This window comes from Mus musculus, chromosome X (assembly GCF_000001635.26).
Source record: "Mus musculus strain C57BL/6J chromosome X, GRCm38.p6 C57BL/6J".
NCBI lineage: Eukaryota > Metazoa > Chordata > Mammalia > Rodentia > Muridae > Mus > Mus musculus.
In genome coordinates, this window is record NC_000086.7 from 60,885,271 (window position 1) to 60,899,778 (window position 14,508).

The 14,508-nt window shown below is 50.7% G+C and overlaps 1 protein-coding gene and 1 long non-coding RNA gene across 2 annotated transcripts; one reads left to right on the forward strand and one right to left on the reverse strand.

The window, feature by feature from the left end:
- Positions 1–6,095: 6,095 nt before the first annotated feature.
- On the reverse strand, positions 6,096–8,160 carry Sox3 (SRY (sex determining region Y)-box 3). Its single transcript, NM_009237.2, has one exon. The coding sequence runs from the start codon at positions 8,158–8,160 to the stop codon at positions 6,808–6,810; it is 1,353 nt and encodes a 450-aa protein (NP_033263.2). The 3' UTR covers positions 6,096–6,807.
- Positions 8,161–8,382: 222 nt separating this feature from the next.
- Positions 8,383–12,797, forward strand: Gm38438 (predicted gene, 38438). Its single transcript, NR_155290.1, has 3 exons — positions 8,383–8,482; positions 9,332–9,611; positions 12,444–12,797. It is a non-coding gene; the product is annotated as a predicted gene, 38438 (long non-coding RNA).
- The last annotated feature ends 1,711 nt before the right edge of the window (positions 12,798–14,508 follow it).

Below are 14,508 nucleotides of genomic sequence, written 5' to 3' on the forward strand. Positions count from 1 at the left end.
CCACATGGTGGCCCACAACCATGTGCAATGGGATCCGATGCCCTCTTCTGGTGTGTCTGAAGACAGCTACAGTGTACTCACATACAAATAAATAAATCTATAAAAAAGATTTAATGTTTTACTAGGATTAGCTTGGGATTATGAATTTTGGGGAGGTTAGACAACAGAAGTATGGTTCTCGGTTTCCAGTGCATTTCATGAAGAACAGTATGTTATCTGTCAATAATTGATATTGACTCTGACAGTATGGTGGAGGTTATGTTTGTTATACTTTTTTAGTACAATGTTACACGTCCTCCCTTCCCTTATTCTATTCTTTGAGAAGTAGTCAAAGCATGAGCCTGAATTTAGGAGTTAGGGGGCTACGCTCCACCTCCCTGAAGTCAGACTAGTGGTAACCATTACTTAGAATTGTCCTTCACTGCCTGCACTCATCTTGTCACCTGTTTATTTAGTTGTTTTGATTTCTATCAGTATGGGCACCTAGAAATGTTTATACTTTAGATTATAGTTCAGTATTATTTTAATCATTTTATTGTTCAGATGATTCCATATTTGATCATCAGGAGCTGCTTTAACTGACGTTTGGGTTCCTTTGACTCTGACATTCCGTTTGTTGTTTTCAATTCTCTCTCTCTCTCCTAAAAACCCACACTAGATTTATCTCCTAATCAGCAAATAAATATGTACATTGTTTACCCCATTGGGGAAATAAGAATAATAATGATAGAATATGGATATATATGTTTTGTACAGACATATGTATTCCCCCTTTCTAACTTTTCCTCCCTGTGGAATTGCTGACTGCTATGTGAAGTTTGTTTTAACCCCTGGAACTGCCAGTCTGTTTACAAGATTTTCTTTTCCCACTTTCATCAGTACAATGTAAGGACTACAGTTTCTCCACATTGTCAGCAAGACTTGTGTTGTCTATTTGTAAACTATTTTTATAACCATGTGTGTGTTGAAGTGGTAGCTTGTCAGTTTACATTTCCCTATGGACTAGTGGTGCCACGCATCTGTCCATGTGTTAGTGTCCATTTGTATACATTCTTTTGAAAAAAAAAAGCATATTCAAGTCGCTTTGCCTGTTTTAAAGTAGTTGTCTTATGATTGTTGAATTCTAGGAGTCTCTACATGGTCTAAATATAAACCCTGAACAAATGCCTTGTGTGTGTGTGTGCACGCACACACACACACACACACACACACACATTCTTCCATTCTGTGGGTTGCTTTTCTTTGCACTTTCTTGATATTTTCCTCTGAAATTATGCCAATCAGTCAAAACAAACAAACAAACAAACAAAAACCTTACATCTCGTATTCTGATAAAGTCTAATTTATCTGCTTTAAAAGTATTTATTTTGTGTCATTGTGCGTGGTGGGGTGAGTGCATGCCAACATGCATGTGTGGAGGTCAGAGGACAACTTTTTAGAGCCAGTTCTCTTATGGAGCCAAGACTGGCCTTGAACTCCTGATCCTTCTGCCTCATCTTCTATACAGGGATTACATGTATACACCAGTATGGCTATCACATTGAGATCTAGCACACATCAGCTTCAAGCCCACAGAACTACCATTTCTTAAATATGCAGTAAGACTTCATATATATTCTTGAGAGACTACAATGAGAGAAACATCATGCTGTGTTTTGGTGTGCAAACTAGACACAGTCTTTGCCCTCATGGAACTTACACACTTGGATAGAAACAGCAGACAGCATCACACAAACAAATATACAATGACTACTGTGGTGCTTTGTGTACGCTTGTTCCAGGGAATGGCACTAGTAGGAAGTGTGGCACTGTTGGAGTAGGTGTGGCCTTGTTGGAGTGGGTGTATCCTTGTGGGTGTGGGCTTTAAGACCCTCATCTTAGATGCCTGGTAGTCAGTCTTTGGTTTGCCATAACTCTGCCTGCACCATGCCTGTCTGTGGCTGCCATGATCTCACCTTAATGTTAATGTACTCAACCTCTAAACTTGTAAACCAGCCCCAATTACATATTGTCTTTGTAAGAATTACTTTGGTCTTGGTGTCTGTTCACAGCAGTAAAACCCTAAGACACACACACACACACACACACACACACACACACACACACACCAATGCTTAGGAGAGACACTAAGTGCTTAGAGAACTCATAACAAGGAACTGGGACATATTTAAAATGCAAGCATCATGGAAAGCTTCCTAGAAGAGGTGATACTTGAACTGAGAGATTTTTCTGAAGAATGCTGGACAGTCTGAGGGAAGAGTGTAAGAATTTTCCAAGCACAGGGAAACATCAAACTCAAAAGCCACCTCGCCACCCTGTCCCCAGTGGGGAGGAACATACATTTGTGGTAGTAGGTTTTATTAGTTGTAAGAAAATCTGTGCTTCATGTGATGGACTGAAGGAAATGGGACCAAGGTGAAAATATGTAAAATAAAAGTAGTTAAGCTCAGAAAGGTAGAGAGAAACTGATCACACAAAACTTTGCAATAGTTAGGATTTTCCCCCTAAAATCTCTGTCCTGGAAACTAGCAGAAACTTATTTGCAAAGGGAAATAGCATAATGGAATTTATGCGCATATGCTAGGGAGCTAGTTTGGGACAGAGGCAGCAGAATGAAAGCACAGAGAACAGGTGGGAGCTCAGGCAGAGATGGAGGGAGGGATGAAGATGGTGGCGGCTGACAGGAAGAAAATGCTGCTCACCTAGTCCCCTCTTCCTCCAATCACTATCCCATCCCCAGACTTGCTCTTTGCTTCTCCCAAGAAAACAGCACGAGCTGCTGGACCACCTGTGACCATAGATCTTGGGGGACCCTGGTGGCCCCTGCTCCTTGCAATCCAAGACTGTTAGGCATGACTCCAAAGGAGGTCCTTTTCTCCAGTGAGTGAGTCTGAAGAATGATGAGCCAGTCACTAATCTGCCTCTGTTCCTGCTTTCTGAGGAGCGGACCTGGCAGGGGGTTGCTCTGGTGAGCTCCTCCTGCCTCTATTAACTGCAGCATCAGCCCTAGAGAAAAGCTAGGGGATTATTCCTCCTGGGGCTCCCCGTCCCCCTCCTATCCCCCAAAACAGCTGAAGGAAAGGTTTGAACTTTCTTTTACAAGAGACGCATTTCAGTGTTCATAATGGGGAAGGCATATATTTTAAACCTGCCTTTTTTCCTGATAACAGAAATATAATCATATTAGAGAAAATTAAAGAGTATAAAGAAGACTTGCCAGTATTCAGACTACTGCCCTTTTTGCATGTTTCCTGTCATATATACTTATTTTTAAATAGTCAAGGTCATACTTGCTAAATAAGAGTTCTGACATATTGTTCTCTTGCTATTCGGATGGTTTAGTGTGTTATTTAAATTACTCCATAAATGTTTGTGATAATTACACAGCAGCCATTTTTTAAAAAAAAAAATCATACTTACTCTTTCCTGGTTCCTGGACATGTGAGGCGGTTATAACTAGTATTAAGAACAGCTATGACAGACAAGGTTGCTTAGCATTCTTTGCCTGCACTTTGAATACCCAGCATCACCCATGTGGACGTCTAGGAGGGGAATTAATAAGGAAAATGATGTAGTGTCAGGACAGGAAAGCAAATCTCTAGCAGGATAATTCCCACTAAAAATAGCTGTGGTCCTGGCAGGGAAACTAAAAGACGTTGGTCTTTTGTGTCGGTAAGGATCTGTTTTCCTCGTACATGCCATGGCCCAAGCAGAGCCTACTATCTCCAGAATTACCTCTTTTCTCCACAGGTCTTGGTGGATTTTGGCTGCAGAGGCAACTGGGGCTAAGCTTTCCTTGGCTTCTGTCTTCCTTTTGTGGCAGGCAGAGCAAAATGAATCCTTCCCAGGGACCTGAGAATCTGGTTCTCCACTAGGCTGTATTTGGAACTAGCTAGGCAACCTTGAACACTGTCATTTCCCCTTTTGGTGACAAAACCTGCCAGAGAAGGCCGAAGGGATTGGAGTCTGGGCACGTGTTGATTTTGTTGCTGTTTTGAATTAAGCCTTATCAGAAACGCAACTCTATAAAAACAGATTAAGGAGCAGTCCCTGGTAGACAGAGCAGTGTAGAGGAGGACAGATTCTGGTGTGAGCGCTCCGGGTTAGAGAACGGAAACTTCATCCCACTTCAGTCTGGTTCTCTTCCCTATTGCTGAAGTTTAAAAACATTATCTTTCATCTGTATTTCAATCCTCCAAATGTACTGATTGATGAAATCTTCTCTTAAAGGCAATTTGGAAATCAGACAAAGTGGAGCACAAAGCCATGGATATTTAGAGAGAGAGAGTGCAGTATGTGCGACATGCTGAAAGGGTGACCCTGGCACTTCTAAGAAGGCAGCAGCACAATGAGCTCTTCCAAAGAAGCAGTGTCAGAGTTTATTCCCCCTCTTCCACCGCCCCCTCAGTGGGGGGCATTGCTTGTTTGTACCCCACCCTTTCCTGGAGTCATTTCAGAGCAAAATCTAGAATAACCTTAGGCAGATGTTTTATTTAAGGCCAAAGACCGAAAAATTGGAATATGGTGGTAGGTATGACAAGCTTCCTACTGGGACTTTGGCGGGGGGGGGGGGGCGGATGGGGGCAGAGTCTCGCCTACCAGGCAGCCTGCCGCTTTGCTCCAATCACTGCAGTAAAGGATGGAAGCTCCCATCGGTCAAGAGGGGCTTGAGGTCTATAGCTTTAGGATGAGGAGAGGAGGGAAGAGGCCCAGTCTGAACACAGCAGGCCCAGGAAGAGCCCTGCGAAGAGGGCGATGGGACTGCATCTGTAAATCAACCCTGGCCCCCTCCCACCTCATGCTGGACAGTGGGGGATGGGTGTGTGTCGGGAGTGGGGATGGCTGTGCAAACTTCTTCCCAGGGAGACCCGACCTTTCTTGGAGAGGCGGGGTGGCTTTAGTCTCCGGGATCTGCAGTGATGTGTAAAAAGCGGGCACGACCCCCGAAGCCTCAGAAACCCCCGCCCCTCCCCCTGGGGCCCGCCCAGACCCGCAGGTGAATGGCTGGTCCACACAAAGGAAGCTGGCTGGAAACGTGGAATTCGGACCAATTTACAGAGGACTGTCGCCTATGGTCCCAACAGACCTCAAGCAAAGAAACCTGTGGTCAGGAGTGGATGAGGATAAAAACAGTGCACCAGGCCAAGCTTATTGGAAAAGCCGAGTTTAGTTATTCTGGGATAGCGAGGTAACAGGATTAAAGGGATTAAGGAAATCACCTCAAACAGCTGAGGAGGGGGTTAAAAACACGGGTTCTATTTGTTTCCTTCCTAGGCTCCAAACAGCTACGCTGGGGCTCCATACGACTCGAAGGACCCTTAGGGGTGGTACCATGGAATGGTCAGTGGTTATGGGATGGAGTAAAGTAGGAAAAGGGAAGTAAAAACCAAGCTCTAGGCTCGACATGAGAGGGAGCCTCTTTCTAGAAAACAAGTAAGTAAACTGCTTTGACAAGTTCAAAGCAAGCCTTGGGAGGAGTTGTACAACTCTGACCCATCTACCATCTAACTTTTAAAATCCAATCTTTCGGTGTTGAGCGCTCACTCTCCCGCGTTAGCTACCGCGGTGGAAATACTCATTTCCTTAAGGGGGACGTCTGTAACCATTTATTTTAAAGACGATCATTGAGATTTCCGAAGGGCTTTCGTTTTGTAAATATTTCAACTCAGCGAGTATCTTCCCGCCCCAGTGCACAGAGGTAAAAGTGCTCAGCTTTTGGTAAGTCTTCCGCAGCCGCAGGTGTCTGCCTCCCGCTCTGCATCGCTGCGGAAGCAGACACTCGATCCCGGGCACTCACCACCGCAATCAACAAGTGCAAGACTGCGCGTGGGGTGTGCGGCTCAGGTAGCGTGGGCTGCCTCTGGGTAGGTGCTCCCAGAAGACAGAGGTTTTCTCCACTTGAGACTAGTTCCCACTTGAGAGTATTGGGGGCGGTTGTAGCTTGGATCTCCAATAGCTTAAAGGAAATCATTTTACATCATGCTCCCCCCCCCGCCCCCGCCCAGGTCTGCAAACTCAGTTATAAAACTAAGACTATCCCCATTCCCAACCCGCACTTCAAATTTCGGACCCGCAAAATTATCAGGACTCCAGCATATTGGTTATAAAATTTATTGATCTCTCACTTAGCAATTAAGAACAAAACTTTGAAAAAACCTGGAACAAAATAACCCCTTCCCCACCACCCGAACGAAATGCGTACACGAAATAGCAAATAGATCACTGCAGAAATCACAAACTCAACAGCCTAAACGCGCACTGGACAGAGCTGTCCCGCGGCCAGGGGCGGCAAGGCGGGAAACACACGCACACCTGGCTATAAATTAACATTGGCTTTAGCTGTCGCGCCAATTGGCGCGGCCAGCACCCCCCCCCCAAAAAAAAGCCAGAGGAAAACAGAAGCAATACGACTGGGGGTGGAGGCATTGCAGTTCTTGGGGGCGGGCAACCTCACTCAGTTCTCGATTAATAGCAAACTAACAAGACATTTTCAACTGCAACAGAAGAACCTAGGAATCCGGGAAGAGGAAGGGGCCGCGGTTTCTCCGCAAACACCACAGCGATTCCCAGCCAGAGGGGGAGGGAGGGGCAGTGGTCAGAAGCCAGCGGCTCTAGCAAGTCCCATTTCCGCTGCTCGGGACTTCTCGCTTTTGTACAAAACCCCGACAGTTACGGCCAAACTTTCGGTCCTCCTCATCTTCGGTACAAGGCAACGGTCCCAGGCGAGCAAAGCTAAACAGCAAGGCGTCCCAACGTGGGGGGTGTGGGGCGGGGTGGGGGCGAAGAGCTGGGAGCGCGGGCCGGAGCTCAGATGTGGGTCAGCGGCACCGTTCCATTGACCGCAGTCCCGGCGCCCTGGTAGTGCTGGTGCACGCCGTGCAGCCGGCCGCCTGGGAGCGGAGAAGCGGCGTCGGCCGCGTCCCCGCCAGGTGGCAGGTACATGCTGATCATGTCGCGCAGGTCGCCGAGGCACGCGCGCTGCGAGTGCGAAGCGATGGCGGGCGGCGGAGAGCTGGGCTCCGACTTCACCACGGAGCCCATGGGGCCCAGGCTCATGGCGGCGGCGGCGGCGGCCGCGGCGGCAGCGGTGGCGGGCTGCTGCCCGTAGGCGGCGGCGGCGGCGGCCGCGGCGGAGGGCGCCATGCCCCCGTAGCCCGAGGCGGCGGCAGCGGCGGCGGCGGCGTTCATGTAGCTCTGGGCGCCGGGTGGCATCATGGGGCTGTACTGCAGGCCGGCCATGTCGTAGCGGTGCATCTGAGGCAGCGCGGGTGGCGGCGGCGGGCTGCTCATGCTCGGGGGCTGCGCGTAGCCCAGCTGCTCCTGCACGAGCGAGTAGGCGCCGTTGGCCCAGCCGTTCACGTGCGTGTACGTGTCCAGGCGCTGGCCCACGCCCACCGGGCTGCTGGCGGCGGCGGCTGCGGCGGCAGCGGCGGCGGCTGCGGCGGCGCCCGGGGGCAGGAGGCCGCCGGGCAGCGAGTACTTGTCCTTCTTGAGCAGCGTCTTGGTCTTGCGGCGGGGCCGGTACTTGTAGTCCGGGTACTCCTTCATGTGCACCGCACGCAGTCGCTTGGCCTCGTCGATGAACGGCCGCTTCTCCGCATCGGTCAGCAGTTTCCAGTCGGCGCCCAAGCGCTTGCTGATCTCGGAGTTGTGCATCTTGGGGTTCTCCAGGGCCATCTTGCGCCGCTGCCCGCGGGACCACACCATGAACGCGTTCATGGGTCGCTTGACGCGGTCCTGGTCGCTGCCCCCGCCGCCACCACCACCACCGCCGCCGTTCGCGCCCCCGCTGCCCCCGTTGCCTGCGTTCGCTCCGCCGGCTGGGTTCGCGCCACTCTTGCCTGCAGCGCCGGGAGCTGCGGGGACGCCGGTGCCCGCGGCTGGGGTGGGCGGCCCCACGGGGTTCTTGAGTTCAGTCTCCAGCAGGCTGTACATCGCCGGGGCGGGAAGGAGGTGCGCCAGCGTGGCGGGAGGAGACGGCGCTCCGGGGGCTGGAGCGGCCACCGTGAAAAGGCCGGGGGACTCCGTCGGAGTGGTGCTCAGGGGCCGGCGGGCCGGCAGCTCAGGCGGGAAGGGCAGGCTAGCCGAAGGGCTCCGCGCAAAGTCGGCGGGAACTCGCGGGCTTCTCTCACCTGATGCGTTCTCTCGAGCTGGTCGCATTCGCAGCTTGCCCGGGAAGCCTGCCCGGTCCCTTATATACCTGCTCAGATCCGGGAGGGTTGGGGCTCGGTCCGCCCCCTCACCACCCGTGGGCCTCGTGATTGACAGGCTCGCCGTGATGAGTCCTGGCCAATCAACACCGAGCCCCCTGTGGCCCAGCTTGGAAAAAAAAGTTCGGGGAGCCCTTTCGTTCACCCTCCAGACCCCTCTTGGGTCGAGTGACGTGATGAGAGCTTTTTCAGGAGGCGGGAGTCCACGAGACCCGCTCTGAGACCACCAATTAGGGTCTCAAAAAGTTTGAAAGAGCGAGAAACCCGAGGAGGTGAGGGAGGAGGGGGGAAGAGGGCGCGCGAGCAAGCGAGACTGGGGGGAGGAGGGGCAGAGGAGCGCCCGCGGGGTTCGGAAACAACTTTGCAGACTCGACTAGGCTGACCAGCGCCCCATCCCATGGCCCACCTGGAAAGCTCCCCGCCCGCCGTCTGCACGGAGGACCTCCAAACCCTGCTGTTGCCAGCGCTAAGGACACTGGGGACCTCTAGCAGTCCAGGCATGCTTGGGACGTTGAGTGTATAACGGAGGTGCGCTACGCTGAGCCACTGAGAAGCCTTCCTTGGAATTGATGGTAGCCGGTTGCCTGAACCCTCCACCCCGAGGGCCACTGCGTGCAGGACCGAGAGAGGGGCGGGGGCCGGGGAGCGGGACTGCTAGCGCACCTGGCTGTGAGGCTCCATGGGGGGTTTGCCAGTGCGAGTGGGGAGTGGCCTCGGCCTGTGCCCGGGGGAGGCGCTCGAACGTAGCTCCTGGGGAGCGGGTTTAGGATGCAAAGGGCGAACGAGCCTTCACTTTTTCGCTCTGGGCCCCTGCTTAGAGGCCCCTTTTTGTCTCTGCTGTCTGGCCATTTCGGGTTTTCCAGTCCGATGCTCCTGAGGGGGAGGGTCGGGCCCCTTGGAAAATCCGTTTTCATGGCAACACGGAGCCTCTCGCAGTAAAAGAAAAGTTTGGGGGGGGGTGGCCGGAGCTGAGCCTAGGCCTTGCTCCGGGTGCACCGCCCCTCCTCCGACCGCGCACCTGCTACGACCGCTGCGAGCGGCTCTCGGCACGCAGCCGCGCTCCCCCCCCCCCCCAAGCGGGCTGTGCTAACAGACTCTGCTTCTCCTTTCTTGTTTTACAGCCTTTCTGACCGAAGGCTGGAGAAGCAGAGTGGGACCTTCAGGCACTTTGTTGGGTTATCTGCCAAGGACTACCATCTAGAGAAACCTCCGCTGCCCGGAGAGGGAACCCGGACATTCTCCGCTGCCAGCTCAAGCAAGTGGCATGGCGTTTGAAAACTCTTGAAGCCCTCGGAGGCTGCTGGAGGGAATAGGAAGCCATCTGGGCAGATGTGGCAGAAACCGAAATAAGGTGTCCGCGCAGTACTGGATTCCCGCTTCCTCCTTTAGCTTGGTGGAAAGGTGGGAAACCTAAAGAAAAGCACATGCCCTAAGTGTGTGTGTGTGTGTGTGTGTGTGTGTGTGAGAGAGAGAGAGAGAGAGAGAGAGAGAGAGAGAGAGAGAGAGAGAGAGAGAGAGAGAGAATTCCAGGCGTCTAGCTTTTCAGCGATAATACTAAATGAGGTGATTTGGGATGCCTGTACTCCCGGCTTCTGTCTCTTTCTCTCATGCACTAATTAAAAAGTAAGCCGCCAACGTTTGCAGGGCGCAGACCAGTTCTGTCCATTTGTGGCCACAGGGTCCGTTGGCACCCGAATCTTGCTTTCTAGCCGGCATCAGTTCCAGAAAGTTTGTGGTCCTGGTTCCTTCCTTTTAAGTTTGTGTTCTACCTGGTCTGAGCCGTTTCCTGCCAAGGATATCAGTAAATTAGGTGGGTGTAGGGGGTTTAAAGTCTCTGGAGACTGTGTGGGGATCTATGTTAGTAAGTGTGCACGCACACGCACGGCTGAGCTGGAAAACATGTTTCAGAACAGGGAATGTTTCAGCAGGCCCCACCTGCACTCGTTTTCTTGGTAAATTGGCTGACAGACTCAAGATTTTCTCAGGCACACCCATGGTCCCCTAAAAAAACCAATGTGCGCTGGCCCTTGCCCTCCCAGCACCCTCTTCACGCCCTCTCTCGTCGCCCCCCCCCCCTCCACCAGGCCCCTGAGGCTGTTGCTAAGTGAAGAGCCGTTTAGGAAACTACCCAACCGACTCGCAGCCTGGCGTCCAGTAGCCTGACAGATGTCAGGATTCTTTCCAAGTTTTAGGACCCAAGTAAGCCGTTGTGGTGACAGTGCCTGGGCTGCATATTTCCCAAGACAGAGGATGTGGGTCTGGGTCCCTGCTCCTCCCCGAAGCAGATTAGCTGTTTGTCATTTGATCACACCTTGTCCTGGTTTAAGTGAGCTCATTTTCACATTACATCCTCCTGCCAGATTCGCTGAGGGCTTTTGGTAGGATCAGACACCTTCTCTCACCCTCTTGGCTTCTCTGCGGTGACTGTGATTAAACTGATCTCTGTGTGGTGGCTCTGGGCTGGGCTAGACAGAGCCAAACAGGTGTTTCACCGAATTCCCTTCAAAACACTTCATAGGAAACTTTCTTCTTACAATTTATTATTTCAGTAGACAAGCAGAGTTAACACTGTGGACCTGAGGATATTCAGGGCGGCTAGGAAACCAGCTTTCCAGACCCTCCCCGCACTGAAGACTAAGACACCAGTCATGCCAAATTCCTTTTATTGGGGGGGTCTGTAGACGTATCTGAGCGGGTACTTCCTTAATCTTAGTGGCTTCTGTCTCCGCAGAGGCTTTCCGGATGGCAAGGTATTGAACTGTAGAGTCTTTCAAACTGTATTCTCTGTATCTGTTAACAACAACAACGAAAAGCAAAATACATCGGGACACAGGAAGGAAAGAATGCGCTCAGCAGAGCTCTTAGCCTTAGAGGCCTCTGGGATTCGGTGGGCAATACCAAGAGCTCTGGATCCCAGACTAGGAAACCGGCCAAGTGCTTCCCCCTCCACCCCTCCCTGCCCGCCCCCCATGCCCCACCCCCGCTCCAAGGAGCGTTAAGACTCCCTCCGATTGGGGTCGAGCCAGGGGCTCCTAGGACCCATGGCGGGACAATAGCGCCGTTTGTTGGCTTCATTTGGAAACTTCACCCAGAGGAGCCCCCTTCTCTCCCTGAGGGTCTTCCAGGTCTTCTCAACCCCGGAAAGACAAACAGCTGCTTGGCTGCAGGGCAGAACAGGACCTATCTTTAGGAAGCTGGTGTAAAACTCCAGTGATTTGGCGGTCTAACCCAGCGAACTCCAGGTATATAGTTTATCCCCTATCTCCCTCCTTCCTGTTGCTTCGGGAGAATCAGGTGTTCCAAAGGGCCTCAGAACTGCAGAGAACTTCTGGTATTGTGCTTTAGAGCTGATAGGGAGCGTTAGATCTGTGTAGGTACCTGCTGGCACGTGGAGAGGATGGCAGTGTTTGAAGTTTGTTCAGGCTAGTTCAGGCCCAAGAGTAGTGCCATCCGTGGTAGCTGGCCCACAGTGCTCTAAGGTTTTCCAAGTATGTTGGTGCCTAGGGCTAAATACTGGCTTGAGGACATGAAAACAACTTCTTTTGGAAACCTTTTCCAGCAGACAAAAGCCTTACATTTTAAAAGTCAATTCTGTCTCTTCATTGAGAGCATTGCTTGACCATTTACCCTGGTACATCCAAGACTGTATTCAGGCTACAGAGGGAGTGCCTTGATCAAGAAGCTTGAATCTATTTTAGAACCATCCTTTGTAAAAAGGTCAGAAAGGTCACTCCTACTGGTGGAAAAGACATAACTTTCCCATTCCACTAGCACTATGTGGGACCCCTCCCATCCCAAACCCCACACAGCAGTGTGTATGTGTGTGTGTATGTGTGTGTGTGGGGGTGTGTGTGTGTGTGTGAAGGGACAGCTTTCCTGTCTTTAAGGTCAGAGAGGGACCTGAAGATCCTAGGTTGGTGGATACAGGCTTTAAACAACCTAGTTGATGCTCTCTAAAGAAACACTTGTAGGAGCTTTGAGACATGGAATAGCATTGTTCTGGAGGTGACAAACTGTGTGGTGGCACAATTTATTCTACTGCTTTTTGGCTGTAGATATTTTTGGGGTGAGCACTTTTGAAACAAGTTTCTGAATTCAATTCATTTACTTAGTTGTTGTAGAGATGCTGGGGTCTCTTTGGCCTCCCCACACTTGAGGGCTCTCATCTGTAAGAGGGACTCTTACTAACAAGGGTGTTAAGGTATTATTAATTACCCGCTCTCTTTTCCCTAGGTGTGCAGCAAATCTGAGGATTTTGACAAACTTTGCCTTCAGCGCCCTCTTGTTGACTTCACAACCCATATCCATTGCCTTCTTCCCAGAGGGGGGAAAGCACTGCCCAGGAACAGGGTCCCATTTCAGAGGGCTTCCAGGGCCACTGTCATTGCCCTGTTTGTCTCCTCCTCACCCCCACCCCCTCCCACCACTCTGCAGGAGCTCTGTAATTCAGATCAACCAACTCACACACACACCCGCAGAGCAACCCCCAGAAACCTGGCTCCCGGATGGGGGGTGGCTGCCCTCCCACTGTGCTTGCCAGGAAAGGGAGTCCATCTCCTTTGCTGATGCAAAGGCATGGCCCTCGCTTAAGCAGAATCAAGGTGATTCATAGGAGTATGGGACCAGGGAAAAGATCTTAAAATTGTTATCTGCACAGATTTAGAATTCCGCCGGGGTGGGGGTGAGTAGGAGTCCACTAGACCTGACTACCCTTCCCTGGAAAAATCAATGCAGACTAGGCATCTCCCCTGCCTCTGTGCAGGTTCACCTGCTCCTTCCGCGGGCGATGCCTGTTAGCTTTGAGAGGGTTTGGGTAGAGCTTTCCGGGGGTGGGGGTCGGGGTGGGGATAAATCTCAAGGCAGGATTCAGCTGTCCTTAATCCCATGTTTTCCTTCTCTCTTTTTACTAAACGTTTTCATTTTCTAAAAAAGTCGAGAGCTATGGAATTCGATGCGCAGATTTTCTATTTTCCTTCTTGGCCCAGCATTTCCTTTGGTTACATTAAGTTTCCACCCTACATTTATTATGTGCTAAGTTGTTTGTATAGTATGCAACAGTGAGTGAGATCTTGCCCTTTTCACTCTGCATTGCAAACTGGAAACAGTCTGAGAGAAGACTTGAGACTGAGCAAACGGGATTTCACTTACCCCAAACTCCTAGCAGATCCACAGAGAAGTCTGCTCCCAGGGAAGAGGAAGGTCCTGTGCAAGGATCTGGACTGATTGGGAGTGGTACGCCCCCGGGGGCCCTCAGTGACCCTGCTTATCCTTGCAGGCTTGCGCTTTCCCACCGCGGCTTTCTCTCTGAGAGAGCGCTAGCCCAGCAAGCTTGTCGAACACCCCAGTGCCACTGTCTCGGCCACCGGCTTGCACAGCTCCCGGGGCGCGACTGTGGGGGTGGACTGGGAAGAGTTAGTGTGCTGCCCATCCGGTCGACTTGCAATCCAGCAAACTGGAGTTGAGGGGCAGACCTCGCGACAAAGCCCGTTCTGGTTTGTCCACATTTTTTTTTTTGACTTCTAGGCCGCTGTCACCCCAATTCCATTTCCCCAGAAAGCATCGACAGATTAAGGGACCTCGATGCTGTGCTAATGTGATGTTTGTGTAATTAACACCATCTCCCCTCGTTTCTGAACATATTTTCTCTGCCCGCACAGCCTAGCTTTCGTTTGAAAGTGCATCGCGAGGAACGTCTCAGTATACCCTTTCTAATGGGGAAAAAACTACCCCTTTTGTGAAATGGTTTCTTTACAAAGTCAACAACCAACCTTATTTTCTAGTTCCAATGACTATCCTTTTATGAGTTATATTATTAAAGAAATCCGACACTAATTGTGCCGATTTAACTTGTTAATTACTTGCAAATAAACTATTCATTAGTGGTAAAATAAAATAAAACCCATGTACCTAGATATCATTCCACATTCGCATATTGTAGTGTCTGCATAGCATAGGCATACTAAATTAAGTTCCTAAAAGGTTCCTCCTGAGGATAAATAATTAAAATATATTCTACTTTAATTGACATTATAGAGGACATAAATGAACTTTTCCTTTTAGAAAGAAATAGCCATTTCTAAATAATGCTTGCAGTCTGGAGAATGGAGGCTTCAGCCAAATGAATAGTCATTACTACCTTTTCAACGACGTGGGCCTTTTGATCAGAAAAGAAATTAGCTCTAAAAAACAGACAATGGAAGCCTGCCCTGCAATAGGAAGAAAATTAGACGGCCAAGGCTCTTCACAACACCTATTTCTATAAACCATAGAGCTCCTTGCTTTTCAATTACAGCTGTTC